We start from the raw sequence: 15,570 nt of genomic DNA on the forward strand, positions 1-15,570 counted from the left end.
AGTTTTCATGCATGAGCTCACATATTAAAGAACCAAATTGGTTTTTGGTTTAATAAGGGTTTTAAAATATAGCTCAAATTGCATTTTTAAACAACAGAGTCACAGTAAGAGCAGAATGTGTATTTATTAATGTAAATACGTGTTATGATGTTTTATAAATGTAATAACATTACATCAAACTACAGGAAATTGTTAAAGGGACATTCTACTTAAAAATGTTTATTGTTTAAAAATATAGATAATCCCCAGTTTTGCATAACCAACACGGTTATATTAATATACTTTTTACCTTTCTAATTACCTTGTATCTAAGTCTCTGCAGACTTATCTTCCTTATAGTTGACAGACTTGCATTTTAGACAATCAGTGCTGACTCATAAATAACTCTACATGAGTGAGCACAATGTTATCTATATAGCAAACATGAGCTAGCACAGTCTATCTGGGAAAAAATGCCAAAATGCACTGAGATAAGAGGTAGTCTTTAACGGTTTATACATTAGCAAATGAGCCTGTCTAGGTTTAGCTTTCAACAAAGAATACCAAGTGAACAAAGGAAATTTGATGATAAAAGTAGAAAAGCTATTTAAAATTGCATGCCTTATCTGAATCATTAAAGTTTAATTTTAACTAGACTGTCCCTTTAAATACGGATATCCAATAACAGCCAACATTTGCATTTAAAGATTAGGTGGGCCTCATCGATCTTCACTCAACTAAATGCTGTTTACTTTTGTGTATGCTGTGAGGTCCTCAAATATCCCATCTAAGAAGCCTTTTCTTATAGTTTTTCTCAGGTTTACCCAATTGTAGGTTTTGGCTGCTTAACTAACAGCTACTCTTCTAAGGGACTGGGATACCATAGAGAAGAAGCCAAAAAAGCGCACAAGCTGGATAAGAACTTTTTACATGGCAAACTGTAATGGATGAAAATGGGTATTGGGTATGGGTGTATGTAGAAAACGGCAATAAGGGACATGAAACCCACAAAACGTTTTTTTATGATTTAGATACAACACACAAGGTTAAACAACTTCCCATTGTACTTCTATTATGTTTGCTTCATTCTCTTGGCATCCTTTGCTAAATGAGCAGCAATGTACTACTGGAAGATAGCTGAACTCATTGGGTAAGCCAAGAACAAAAGGCATATATGTACAGCTACCAATTAGCAGCTAGCTCACAGTAGTGAATTACTACTCCTGAGCCTACCCAGGTTTGTTTTTCAACAAAAGATACCAAAAGAACAAAGCAAACTTGAAAACAGAAGTAAGTTGTGTAAAACTGCATGCTCTATCTGAATCATCAATCAGCCCACATTTCTATATACAGAAACAGAATGGAGTGCAAAAGGAATGGGCCTAAATATAAAATGTATAAACCCACCTTTGAAGACTGTCATGACATAGCTAGAATGAGAGACAAACAGCTGTTTATTTGTATAAGATAGAGGTATACAAAAAGCAGACAATAACAGATGCAGCGGTCTATGAACAACAAAATACAATAATTACCTTAACAACTTGGGAATTTAAGTGATAATTTTAAGTAAAAATGTATTTTTCCCCAGAGAGCCCAACAAAATGTTTTATGGCTATCAGACTAAACATGGTTTATTTACATAAAATCCAGATATACTGTTTATCTTGACATTGACTGTAACATACATTATGATATTTCCACATGGAATACATTCCTGGTGCAGACATAGGTAGGTGTCACACAGTTCCAGACCAGAAGAAACCTTATAACTGCAGCCATTTATTTAATATCTCAAAGATGTACTGTCTTGTAAAAGGTAAACAAGCTGGCTCTTCAGGTCTTGCAGGATACATATCTGCACAATGAGCAGCATCTGTAAAGTAGGAAGAATTCAATCAGTAAATTGCAGCCAATATTCTTGCTAACATGATTTACATGTTCCATCCATAATATTAGTTCTATGAATATATATAATATTGAAACTGAGGTCTCTTGGTTTCATGAGACCATCTGCAGTCTGGATATTCTTATGAAATTATATTATGCTTGAATCACTTATAGGGCCATTATAGTTAATAAAACAAAACAAAAGACATGCTCTAATCCATTAGGAGCATGTAATTTTAAGACTAAGACCCCTGTGTGTTTAACCCCCCCGCAAAAAGGTTAAACACACAGTAGAAACACTCTCTGGACTTGCAGAGCACTGCTGATCCAATCAGCATTGCTAGGTGCATATTTAAGTCGTGTACTCACAGTAGTCTGCGGTTTATAGTCTAATGGATTCGAGCATGTACTTTTTATTACTATAACAGTCCTTTAATTAAAGGTAATTAAGACACCACCGGAACAAACTTGCTTATATGCAATTTAACAAATCTGTTACTCCTTAAATAATAATAATAATGCACATTAGGAATAATTTATTGCTGTTAGATGTAATTATTTTAAAAAAATGGTACTTAATGAAAACAGAAAAAATAAAGAGCTATTAACAATGACATTACTAATGAAAAAATGGTCAATGTTAATGAAAACTGAAACAATGCAGAGCTCTTCAATAACTACAGTCATAAATCCTATCCTAGTTCATGGAAATAAATATAAAACACAATTATATTTTTCTATAGCCTTTTATATGTTAATGACATTTGAGAACTCTGCTCTAGCAAGGTCATATCCTGTTATATGAAGGTTAGACATTGAGGACCTGTCTTACCATGAACATGAACTACATAAAGGCTACATCAAATTTACATCTGCTTAATCGTAGAGGTAATATTTTCTTTTGTACATAGCTATTTATTAATGCCAGTATCCACAAAGTTTATGAGTAGGAGGCAGTATAATGAGGCAGAATTAATATTTACATTGAATAGCTTGCAGCCAAACGGTCTCAATGCAGAGCTAGACTTGAACCTATGTGGGAATTGGTCATCTAAGCCAATCAGGAGTTAATCTAACTGCACAGAACATTTTTTATTCATCCAATTTCACCTATTAGGTTGGGGAATATGTGGACACTTGTTTTTTTGAGAGTACCATCATTCATTATAAATGGATGAATTATAGAATTGATTTTAAGATAGTCTACATAACCAGATTTTATGTTGGTAAATAGTCCACCGATGGATTTGTAAATTCTGTAATTCATATATTTCGTTTGGTTAAAAGATATGGCAGAAACTATAATTGGCAACATTTCAAAATAATTTCCATGGACTCTTTGCAGCAGAGCGAGCAGGTTACTGGAGTATTGACGACCTGCTGTTCAACTGCTCCACCCACTCAGTGCTTTGATCAAAACACGCCTATCTGATATTAATAGTATAATTTAGACTTATCCATAGCTTAATGAATAGAAATTAAAGTCCAGGGAGCTATTAATAATCAGCAAAAAACTCCAACCAGGAGTATGACTAAGCTCGAAGAGCTATGTATTTAAAGTAAAAAACATAACCTATCAAAAGTAAATAATATATTAGCTACTTATAAATATGAATTACCAGATTTTGCCAAAAGTTGGGAAAGAGAACTTAATGCCAATATGGATTTAAAAGGCTTATTGAATATATTTGAAAGTACTACCACATCTTGAGTTTCAGCTAATATAACGGAAATTAATTTAGAAAAAATTATATCCACACACAAAGGGGTTATGTTGGCGAGGCTGTAAAAAGAAAGGTGATTTGGCTCACATACTGTTTGTCCTAGAAAAGAAGACTTCTGGAAAGAGGTATTAAGGATAAGCAAGAAAATAATGAAAAAAACATAATGTATGTAAGAACTTACCTGATAAATTCATTTATTTCATATTGGCAAGAGTCCATGAGCTAGTGATGTATGGGATATACAATCCTACCAGGAGGGGCAGTTTCCCAAACCTCAAAATGCCTATAAATACACCCCTCACCACACCCACAATTCAGTTTAACGAATAGCCAAGACGTGGGGTGCTAAAGAAAGGAGTAAAAAATATCAAAAAAGGAATATGGAAATAATTGTGCTTTATACAAAAAATCATAACCACCATAAAAAGGGTGGGTCTCATGGATTCCGGCCAATATGAAAGAAATTAATTTATCAGGTAAGTTCTTACATACATCATGTTTTCTTTCATGTAATTGGCAAGAGTCCATGAGCTAGAGACAAATAGGATAGTAATACCCAAGATGTGGAGCTCCACAGAAGAGTCACTAGAGAGGGAGGGATAAAAATAATAGCCATTTTCCGCTGAAAAAAATTAATCCACAACCCAAAATACGTTTATTCTCATAAATGAAAATAAAAAACTTAAACATAAGTAGAAGAATCAAACAAACAGCTGCCTGAAGAACTTTTCTACCAAAAACTGCTTCTGAGGAAGCAAATACATAAAAATGGTAGAATTTAGTAAAGGTATGCAAAGAAGACGAAGTTGCTGCTTTGCAAATCTGATCAACTGAAGCTTCATTCTTAAAGGCCACAAAGTGGAGACCGATCTAGTAGAATGAGATGTAATTCTCTGAGGCGGGGCCTGACCCGATTTCAAATAAGCCTGATGAATCAAAAGTTTTAACGAGGATGCCAAGGAAATGGCAGAAGCTTTCTGACCTTTCCTAGGACCAGGAAAGACAACAAATAGACTAGAAGTCTTCCTGAAATCTTTAGTAGCTTCAACATAATATTTCAAAGCTCTTACAACATCCAAAGAATGTAAGGATCTCTCCAAAGAATTCTTAGGATTAGGACACAAAGAAGGAACAACAATTTCTCTATTAACTGGACATTCAAACAAGATTTGCATACCAAAACCTGTGAGGCCATGCTGGAGCTGCCAGCAACACAAATGTTCCATGATGATTTTGGAGATCACTCTTGGAAGAAGAAATAGAGGCGGGAAAATATAAGCAGGTTGGTAACACCAAGGAACTGCTAACGTATCCACTGCCTGCGCCTGAGGATCCCTGGACCTGGACAGGTACCTGGGAAGTTTCTTGTTTAGATGGGAAGCCTTCAGATCTATTTCTGGAAGACCCCATATCTGAACAATTTGAGAAAACGCATCTGGATGGAGCGACCACTCCCCAGGATGTAAAGTCTGACAGCTGAGATAATCCGCCTCCCAATTGTCTACACCTGGGATATGAACCGCAAAAATTAGACAGGAGTTGGATTCCGCACAAGAAAGTATCTGAGATACTTCTTTCATAGCTTGGGGACTGTGAGTCCCACCCTGAAAATTGGCATATGCCACAGTTGTGTCATTGTCTGCCTGAAAACAAAAGTACAGTTCTCTCTTCAACAGAGCCCACACCTGAAGAGTCCTGAAAATAGCACGGAGTTCTAAAAAATTGATTGGTAACCTCGCCTCTTGAGATTTCCAAACCCCTTGTGCTGTCAGAGATCCCCAAACAGCTCCCCAACCTGAAAGACTTGCATTTGTTGTGATCACAGTCCAGGTTGGACAAACAAAAGAAGCCCCTTGAACTATACAATGGTGATCTAACCACCAAGTCAGAGAGAGTCGAACATTGGGATTTAAGGATATTAATTGCGATATCTTTGTATAATCCCTGCACCATTGTTTCAGCATACAAAGCTGGAGAGGTCTCATATGAAAACGAGCAAAGGGGATCGCGTCCGATGTTGCAGTCATGAGACCTAAAACTTCCATGCACATAGCTACTGAAGGGAATGATTGAGACTGAAGGTTCTGACAAGCTGAACCCAATTTTAGTCGCCTCTTGTCTGTTAGAGACAGAGTCATGGACACTGAAACTATCTGGAAACCTAAAAAGGTGACCTTGTCTGAGGAATCAATTAACTTTTTGGTAAATTGATCCTCCAACCATGTCTTTGAAAAAACAACACTAGTTGCTTCGTGTGAGATTCTGCCGAATGTAAAGACTGAGCTAGTACCTAATTACAGAGAGTAGGGCACCGATAACCTTTGAAAAGATGCTTGTGGCTGTCGCTAGGCCACATGGAAGAGCGACAGATTGGTAATGCTTGTCTAGAAAAGAGAATCTCAGAAACTGATAGTGGTCTGGATGAATCGGAATATGAAGATATGCATTCTGAAAGTCTATCAAGGACATATAATGACCTTGCTGAACAAAAGGCAGAATAGTCCTTATAGTCACCATTTTGAAAGTTGGCACTCTTACAAAATTATTCAAAATTTTAAGATCCAGAACTGGCCTGAAGGAATTTTCTTTCTTTGGGACAATGAATAGATTTGAATAAAACCTCTGAAACGGAACTGGTATGATTACCCCTGAAAGCTCCAGGTCTGAAACACACTTGAGAAAATAGGAAGGAGGCACATAGGAATGGGGTTTTAATAATAAAATTATTTGGCGCCAAGTATGACGCACAACACAAAATGAAAAATTGTTTGGGGCTAACAACATCCAGAACTGACACCCTTGCGTCATTGCAGACGCACCTTGTGCAAGGAACTCAGTGTCAACTACGACACCGGAAATGACGAACTTGCGTCACCGGACATACCTTCGCGTCCAGAATGATGCAATAAACATCAGCATTTTGCGCCTTGCGAGCCTAATTTTGCCCGCGAAAATTTTATGAAAAAGCAGTCAATTTGAAAAAAAAGACTAAACCCCAGGTAAGAAAAAATATTTTCCTAAATATGTTTTTCCCAAATATGAAGCTGAATAGTATACAAAAGGAAATATACAGTACATAAACCTGAATAATTTAGAACTTTATATTAATACATAAAGTGCCAAACCATAGCTGAGTGTCTCTTAAGTATTGAAAACATACTTACTGAAAGACACCCATCCACATATAGCAGATAGCCAAACCAGTACTGAAACAGTTATCAGTAGAGGTAATGGAATATGAGAGTATATCATCAATCTGAATAAGGGAGGTAGGATATTAATCTCTACCACCGAACCTATGAAATAGATCTCCCACAAGGAAAACCATTGCATTCAATAGGTGATACTTCCTCTACATCCCTCTGACATTCACTGTACTCTGAGAGGAATCGGGCTTCAAAATACTGAGAAGCGCATATCAACGTAGAAATCTAGCACAAACTTACTTCACCACCTCCAAAGTTTGTAAAACTGAATTGTGGGTGTGGTGAGGGGTGTATTTATAGGCATTTGAGGTTTGGGAAACTTTGCCCCTCCTGGTAGGATTGTATATCCCATACGTCACTAGCTCATGGACTCTTGCCAATTACATGAAAGAAAGATAAAATATTTGACTTCTACTCGGTAATATTAAACTATACTGTAAAAAAAAAAAAAAAATCCTACAAACTACTTGAATCAAATGTTAACTGTGCAAAAAAAAGATCCTGAAGATGTGGAAAAAAGTACTCCTCCCATTATCTCTACTTGGATCAGAGAGGTGCATTATAATCCAGTCTTAGAGGAATTTTATTACATGAAAAGAGGAAATTTGGAGTTCCATAAATCTATGGTAGTGTCAGGGTTTTTCCCTGTTTTGTTTGCCATGTGCTGCTAGCAGCCATTTTACTCACCTCTCTTGCAGACTATGGTGCATTTTGGGGTATGCTGCTCATTTCCTGCACTTCCTTTTATGGTCAGACTGGTGTGCATCATCCATGTGAGACAGGATGCAGTCTCAGAATTGTGATGTAATCACTTATTATTTAAAGGGCCTCTGTTCAGTATGCTGTGCCTTTGCGTTGTCTCAGGCCTGTTTGTGAGAGCTCCTGTATATTACCTGGCTATCTGACGTCCCTCTTGGTTCCTGATTTCTGGCTTGTTCCCGACTCTGCTGTTTTCCTTGTTCCTGATTTCGGCTTGTCTGACTATTCGCTTTGGCTCCTGACTCGGGTCGTCTGACTACCAGCTCTTGTTTTTGATTCCTGGCTTGTTATTTGACTTATGGACTTTTTATTATTTTTGCTATTAATAAAGGTGTGATTATTTTTGCACTTCTTGTCTCAGTCTGATTCCTGGCACCCTGACAGGTAGATATATGAGTAACCAATATATAAACTAAGTATCACAGGGCTCATATATTAATAAAGAGTAGGTGCCCCATATATGTAAATTTACAAAATAAAATAAGTTAAATTATATGTAATAGTTGATTTTATATTTCAAAGGAAAGAAGCCGATTGTTTAATTTCAGCAGGATACACAATTACTTTGTATAACTTGTATTTTTTATTTGTTTTTGTTTTTGAGCGTTTCCGTATTGTTTTGTTTTGTATTATATGTTTGTAAAAAAAGATAATGAATAAAAATGAGGACCTGTCTTACCATGAACTACATAAAGGCTACATCAAATTTACAGCTGCTTAATTGCAGAGGTAATATTTTATTGTGCATAGCTATTTATTAAAGCCGTTTGGTTAAAAGCCATGTATATCTATACACACACACACACCCTGGAAATCAAGGACTGTTGACACTATGCAAAACCTAAGGGTGGAGGGTGAATGAAAAATACTTGTTTTAACCCCTTAACAACGCATGTTGTACAGGGTACGTCGCACACAACCTGGTCTTTAAAGACCAGCGACATACCCTGTACGACATTAGGGGTTTAAAGCGGCTGGAAGCGATCCTGCTCGCTTCCAGTCGCTTTCCGGTTATTGCAGTGATGCCTCGATATCGAGGCTTCCTGCAATAACACCCCTTGGCTATCCGATGCAGAGAGAGCCACTCTGTGGCCCTCTCTGCACCGGACATCGATGGCCGGTATCGTTGGTGGGTGGGAGCTGCAGTGGGAGGCGGGTGGGCAGCCATCGATGTGTGCTATGACGTGGAGGGGGGCAGGATCGTGGGCGTGACGTCGGGGGTTCGCACGGAGGAGCGCGCAAGTGCATGGGAGGGCGGGCGCGTGCACGGGGTGGAAGCGGGTGGGAACGGCTACACTACAGAAATGTAAAAAAAATAAGTGGGATAAAATAATTTAAATAATTTTAAAAAGAGATCTAAGGGATCTGGGAGGGGTTGGGGGGTTGCTCTTTGGCTGGGGGGAAGCTACACTACAGAAATATATATATATATATATATATATATATATATATATATATATATATATATAAAAGCAGTTTTTTTTAAGTAAACTGGGTACTGGCAGACAGCTTGAGTACCCAAGATGGCTACCAATAAGGTAGAGGGGGAGGGATAGAGAGCTGTTTGGGGGGGGGGGGTTCAGGGAGGTTGGGGGCTAAGGGGGGATCCTACACATCAGCATATGTAAATATGCTAAAAAAAAATATATATATATTTTTAAAAAAATACCTTTTAATTTAGTACTGGCAGACTTTCTGCCAGTACTTAAGATGGCGGGGAAAATTGTGAGGTGGGGGAGGGAAAAGAGCTGTTTGGGAGGGATCAGGGGGCGTGATGTGTCAGGTGGGAGGCTGATCTTTACATTAAAGCTAAAATTAACCCTGCAAGCTCCCTACAAGCTACCTAATTAACCCCTTCACTGCTAGACATAATTCACGTGTGATGCGCAGCGGTATTTAGCGGCCTTCTAATCACCAAAAAGCAACGCCAAAGCCATATATGTCTGCTATTTCTGAACAAAGGGGATCCCAGAGAAGCATTTACAACCATTTGTGCCATAATTGCACAAGCTTTTTGTAAATAATTTCAGTGAGAAACCTAAAGTTTGTGAAAAAAAATTGTGAAAAAGTGAACATTTTTTTTATTTGATCGCATTTGGCGGGGAAATGGTGGCATGAAATATACCAAAATGGGCCTAGATCAATACTTTGGGTTGTCTACTACACTAAAGCTAAAATTAACCCTACAAGCTCCCTAATTAACCCCTTCACTGCTGGGAATAATTCACGTGTGGTGCGCAGTGGCATTTAGCAGCCTTCTAATTACCAAAAAGCAATGCCAAAGCCATATATGCCTGCTATTTCTGAACAAAGGGGATCCCAGAGAAGCGTTTACAACCATTTATGCCATAATTGTACAAGTTGTTTGCAAATAATTTCAGTGAGAAACCTAAAGTTTGTGAAAAAATTTGTGAAAAAGTGAAATTTGATCTAATTTGGCAGTGAAATGGTGGCATGAAATATACCAAAATTGGCCTAGATCAATACTTTGGGATGTCTTCTGAAAAAATATATACATGTCAATGGATATTCAGGGATTCCTGAAAGATATCAGTGTCCCAATGTAACTATAGCTAATTTTGAAAAAAAAGTGGTTTGGAAATAGAAAAGTGCTACTTGTACTTATTGCCCTATAACTTGCAAAAAAGCAAAGAACATGTAAACATTAGGTATTTCTAAACTCAGGACAAAATTTAGAAACTATTTAGCATGGGTGTTTTTTGGTGGTTGTAGATGTGTAACAGATTTTGGGGGTCAAAGTTAGAAAAAGTGTGTTTTTCTCCATTTTTTCCTCATATTTTATATTTATTTTTTAGAGAAATTATAAGATATGATGAAAATAATGGTATCTTTAGAAAGTCAATTTAATGGAGAGAAAAACTGTATATAATATGTGTGGGTACAGTAAATAAGTAAGAGGAAAATTACAGCTTAACACAAACTCAGCAGAAATGTAAAAATAGCCTTGGTCCTTAAGGGAAAGAAACTGAAAAATGGCCTTGTCCTTAAGGGGTTAAAGATGGTTTGTTCTGTATAGTCTAAAAGAGTGAAGAATATTGTATAATTCTTCTCCATATAACACAAATGGGTTCTGAATGTATTTATTGTACCTATGCCTCTTACTCCTTGATTACAGCGGATGTTGTTTTCAGCTGTAATCAACCAATGGAGAAAAGCACAGTAAGCTTGTAAAGAGGCACAATACCGTGTCGGAAGTTCCCGGTAAGCTTATTCTCTACTTCTATCAGAAGCGCACATAATATGTGCAGGGCACAGTAAGTGTCTGAAGATTCTGGTAAGCTATAATTCACATTATCCTGCACTAAGAAAAAATTGTCAATTTGGTCAGTGTCCCTTGGCCAGACTTTGTTACTTTGTTATATTGACTTACAACTATTCACAAGTTAAGTAGTGATAAGCTACATATTATGGAAAACTACAGTCTATAACTTGATAAATATATATGCTAGTATTGACTCATTAGAGACTTTAGATCTGGATTCCATACAAATATATATATGAACTCTCAATGCTAAGGTGGACTAGTTTGCTTTTAGCACATATTTTCTACTATTGTTGTTAAATATATACATGTATAATTTGTTGCGATTTTATTGTAACGAATTTGAGGTTACAAATACTAGCAATATATGAACTAGATATTTAATATATCTGATACTATTTTAGCATTACTGTACTAGAAGAATTGTTTTTAAGGGAGACGTCCCTCATTTTATATGATTGATTCTGCAAATGTTTTAGATCCACACTTATACCAAATTAAACTGTTTTAATAAAAGCCATTAGAATATATCACCTCTTAGACTCATTAGCTTCTTTAGCGCTTTCTTACTTAATTAATTAATATAATATTTAAAGGAAGTAAATTAATTTCCCTAGGTAAGGAACCTAACTTTCAAAAACATTGATTAAATAGTACATTATCTAAATTTGGGCTTTTAAAAGCTCTGCAAGTCAATTAAAAAAACCCAAATATATATATACCCCTTCACTTACTTTGTTATATATATATATATATATATATATATATATATATATATATATAGTGAGAGATAGAAATTATTTTTGAAAAAGCTGTCTCTTACTATTTCAAAATTATTTATTTTAGATATAGTATTAAAAAGACTCACAAATCAGTGCCCTGTGAACAGAACAAAAATTATTCTTAATTAATAGCCGATTATAATTTATAGATTCTATATCAAGTAATATTCAAATGTATAAAGAAAAACAAATAGCAAGAGTATCTTTGTTTTCTGATCAATTTAATATTTTTGGATATTCTATAGTATGTTTGACATAAAATTCTCCCACTCAAAACTAAAATAGATCAAGGAATGGGTTATTCTAAAGTTAAGCATCAGAACACTATGTTAGACCCAGCAGCATTACATATTTAGAGATGCAGACGTCCCTTGCTGTCAAAAGTCCGCAGCTAAAGCTCTTGGTGTTAAATTAGAATCAGACTCCCACACTTTGATCCATAAAAGCTAACTCTGCAAGCTGGAAATGTTAAATCTGACTTTCAACTAACAAATAAGTTACTATATCATCATATCATTTTCAAGTGGCATGAAATTTATAGTCATGTTTGAATTTAGAGAGCATGTACCATGTGTATTTTAAACAAGTTAAACCTTAGACTTTCTGATTGAAAGGTATCAAATTTTGTATTAGAAATTTCTTTATTTACGTAAGTTAAATCAAGTAGACAGATGAGTTCTGCTTGATATGTGGTTTGCATTTACTCTTTCACATAAAGCAATTACAAACATTTTCTATTTAACATCTATATTACATGTTTTCCATTCCACAAACATTTTCCTACACATTAAAAAAAAGTCCAATACATTAGAGAACATTGTAAACCAAGTGGCAATATTGAATTTAGATCTTTATTATCTTTTCACAATTGTGTTGTTTTTAGGATCACTACATAAATCAAGAGCTACAGAAAAATATATTTTTGTGTCAACTGCTATAAGTCAGCTATTCCTCACTAATGACTAAATGGTTCACCTTCACAGACTCTTAACCTTCTTTAGTAATTACCGTCATCTAACGTTCTGCAAGTGTAACAGTGGTAAGGTGTAATCCTATTATATACAGATTTCTAGCAATCAGATCAGAACAATCAAATGTCAGATACAATAGAAAAAATGAATATCATAAAAAAATGTATTAAATAATAAATAATGAAATATAATGCCACAACATATAGTGTGACACTTTATTCAACAAGTGAGCGACACTTGATATTAGTTGTAACAGTTCAGATTACTTAGTGGAAAGTCACTGTGTGGAGAACAGATATTATAGAGGCAGCAATCTGTAGAGAATCCGGCCGGGATCCCAAGAAGATGATCTACAAAACATAAAAGAGACAGATGCGCCACATGGCCCAATATTGTATGTTCAGCGGGGTAGATATATTCTAGTGGTATCAATATTAACTCACAATCTAGGGAGCACTCCAGTTAGTGCAGCAGGAGCAGTCTGGGATTAATCACAGTCACCCAGCAGACCGACCTCTAGGGCAAAATGGTATGGTTCTGTGATGGAGATACAAGCAAAAACAAAAGTGCCTATATGGCCTAGTACTGTTTGAACCAGAGGATGGTGTTATGTATATTTGAAAATATACTCACAATTTGTATAGCATCTTCATTGATGCTAATCAGGCAGGAAGGGATCAATGCAGTCACCCAACAGACTATGGCAGGTTTTCACAGCAGGCAGAGCAGCAGAGCTCTCAAGGATCAGGTTAGGTCCAAATGATACACAATAGCAAGTGTTTAAATAAAAAGTTGATACTTTACTTGATAAGACAAATAAAAACAAGCAACGTGTTTCTCAGCACACAGGCTGTTTCCTCAGGCTTATAAAACTTTTAAGCCTGAGGAAACAGCCTGTGTGCTGAGAAACACGTCGCTTGTTTTTATTTGTCTTATCAAGTAAAGTATCAACTTTTTTTAAACACTTGCTATTGTGTATCATTTGGACCTAACCTGATCCTTGAGAGCTCTGCCTGCTGTGAAAACCTGCCATAGTCTGTTGGGTGACTGCATTGATCCCTTCCTGCCTGATTAGCATCAATGAAGATGCTATACAAAATGTGAGTATATTTTCAAATATACATAACACCATCCTCTGGTTCAAACAGTACTAGGCCATATAGGCACTTTTGTTTTTGCTTGTATCTCCATCACAGAACCATACCATTTTGCCCTAGAGGTCGGTCTGCTGGGTGACTGTGATTAATCCCAGACTGCTCCTGCTGCACTAACTGGAGTGCTCCCTAGATTGTGAGTTAATATTGATACCACTAGAATATATCTACCCCGCTGAACAAACAATATTGGGCCATGTGGCGCATCTGTCTCTTTTATGTTTTGTATAACGTTCTGCAAGGCCATCTAGAAGTTATACTTTCCCTCTTAATTTCTGGATGACCTAGCAAATAATGAGAAACATAAGCAAGTTTAAACATCCCAATACACACCACTGAGTTGATAATGATTTCTTGTGGTCTCTAATACTGGACAAATTACCCAGACACTTTGATAGTATTTTCATGTGAAAGGAGATATATTTTTAAATTTCCTCCAATGCATGTAAACATCATTGCAGCTTTGGTTTCAAATGTATTTTCTAGGTCAAAAAGCCTAAGGAATTATGGTTTTTATTGCCCCAAGTTTTTATTACTTCCCGCACTGCAGCATTATTCAATTTACCACTTTGAGGACTACTCTGTACTATGCTACAGCATTTAAAATGTCTATATATCTAGACATAAAAAAACTTTAACACTATTATATCTAGTGATTAAAGTGAAAGTAAAGTTTGAGCCTCTAGAACACATAAATCTACTCTATATGTCAAATATACTGAAATCGCTAACTTTTTTTTTTTTATTCATTTTATATTTTCAACTTTATTTATCTATAAAATTTCCTACCGTTACCGAGCTAACTCCGGCCATCATCTACTTCCTTGATTTCTTTGTGCTGACGTATAGAGCGATCCCACCCGCTCCATACGTATATGTAAAATCCGCGTTCACATTGAACAGGTCTAAAACGAGCATGCGTCAATCACGCTAGCAACATAGTATTGAATGAATAATGTATTCATTCAGTACTATGTTATATTTCAAACAGAGTGGCTATAAATTTTTGAAATACGTGACCGTTTTCCATAGACCGCAACTATCACGACGTTTACTCTTTATTGTCGGGGGGGGGAGAATGCGCATGCGCGAAACGGGAGCGCGCAACAAAACCAAATCTGCAGAAAGTAAATTGGCGCATGCGCAGATTAACCAATACTCCGATGATGTAGCTTGATGGCCGCCTAACGGCCAGAATTTCAATTGGTTATTGGGACAGCGTGACCAGAAGCAAAAAACTAAAATTATATTACGGGTTGAATTACGATACTATGTAAAACCAAATAGTTGCGGTCATAACTTTGTTGACAGATAAGTGCTGCAAAATTGATGAATGAAACTCATATTATTTTGGCATAAAGAATGTTAATGAAGAACGTAAACAAGGTAAGTTTACCTTCACTTTAAATCCAAAACCAACTAAGAAGTATGTAAACCCTCACATAACAGGTATATTAGTGGCACGCTGAATCTATGACATAGGTTTATCTGATTCCACTATGTTAAATTTGGCATTTGTGGTTTTAGAACCCAGAACTCAGATAAAAGCTACACCAACTGAATCTGCTAAGGTTCTGGGACACTCTTGCTGACCATCATATACAGTACATAGATATAATGTATGTGTTGTTTGAAAAGAAATCAATATTTAGGGTTCCATCCTGAGGAGGAGTCCCTGAAAACCACAACCAGCTCAAATTTGGAAAGTAGAACTGTAAAAGTATGGCAAAGAAAAAGGCTGAAATTCGTAACCAAACAAGAAGAGTGGCATAAAAATGATTTGCAGAAATTTAAATTGAGAAGTATGAATACATATTAATCC

The 15,570-nt window shown here is 36.2% G+C and overlaps 1 protein-coding gene across 1 annotated transcript in view; it reads right to left on the bottom strand.

Annotated features, from left to right (window-relative positions):
* Positions 1 to 1,415: 1,415 nt before the first annotated feature.
* LOC128656199 (putative serine protease K12H4.7) overlaps positions 1,416 to 15,570 on the bottom strand; it is a 655,842-nt gene continuing 641,687 nt past the window's right edge. The window contains 1 exon segment of the mRNA XM_053709971.1: positions 1,416 to 1,855. Within this exon segment, the coding sequence (XP_053565946.1) occupies positions 1,746 to 1,855 (110 nt within the window). The 3' untranslated portion in view covers positions 1,416 to 1,745.

The sequence above is a fragment of the Bombina bombina genome, chromosome 4 (assembly GCF_027579735.1).
Source record: "Bombina bombina isolate aBomBom1 chromosome 4, aBomBom1.pri, whole genome shotgun sequence".
In the NCBI taxonomy this organism is placed as follows: domain Eukaryota; kingdom Metazoa; phylum Chordata; class Amphibia; order Anura; family Bombinatoridae; genus Bombina; species Bombina bombina.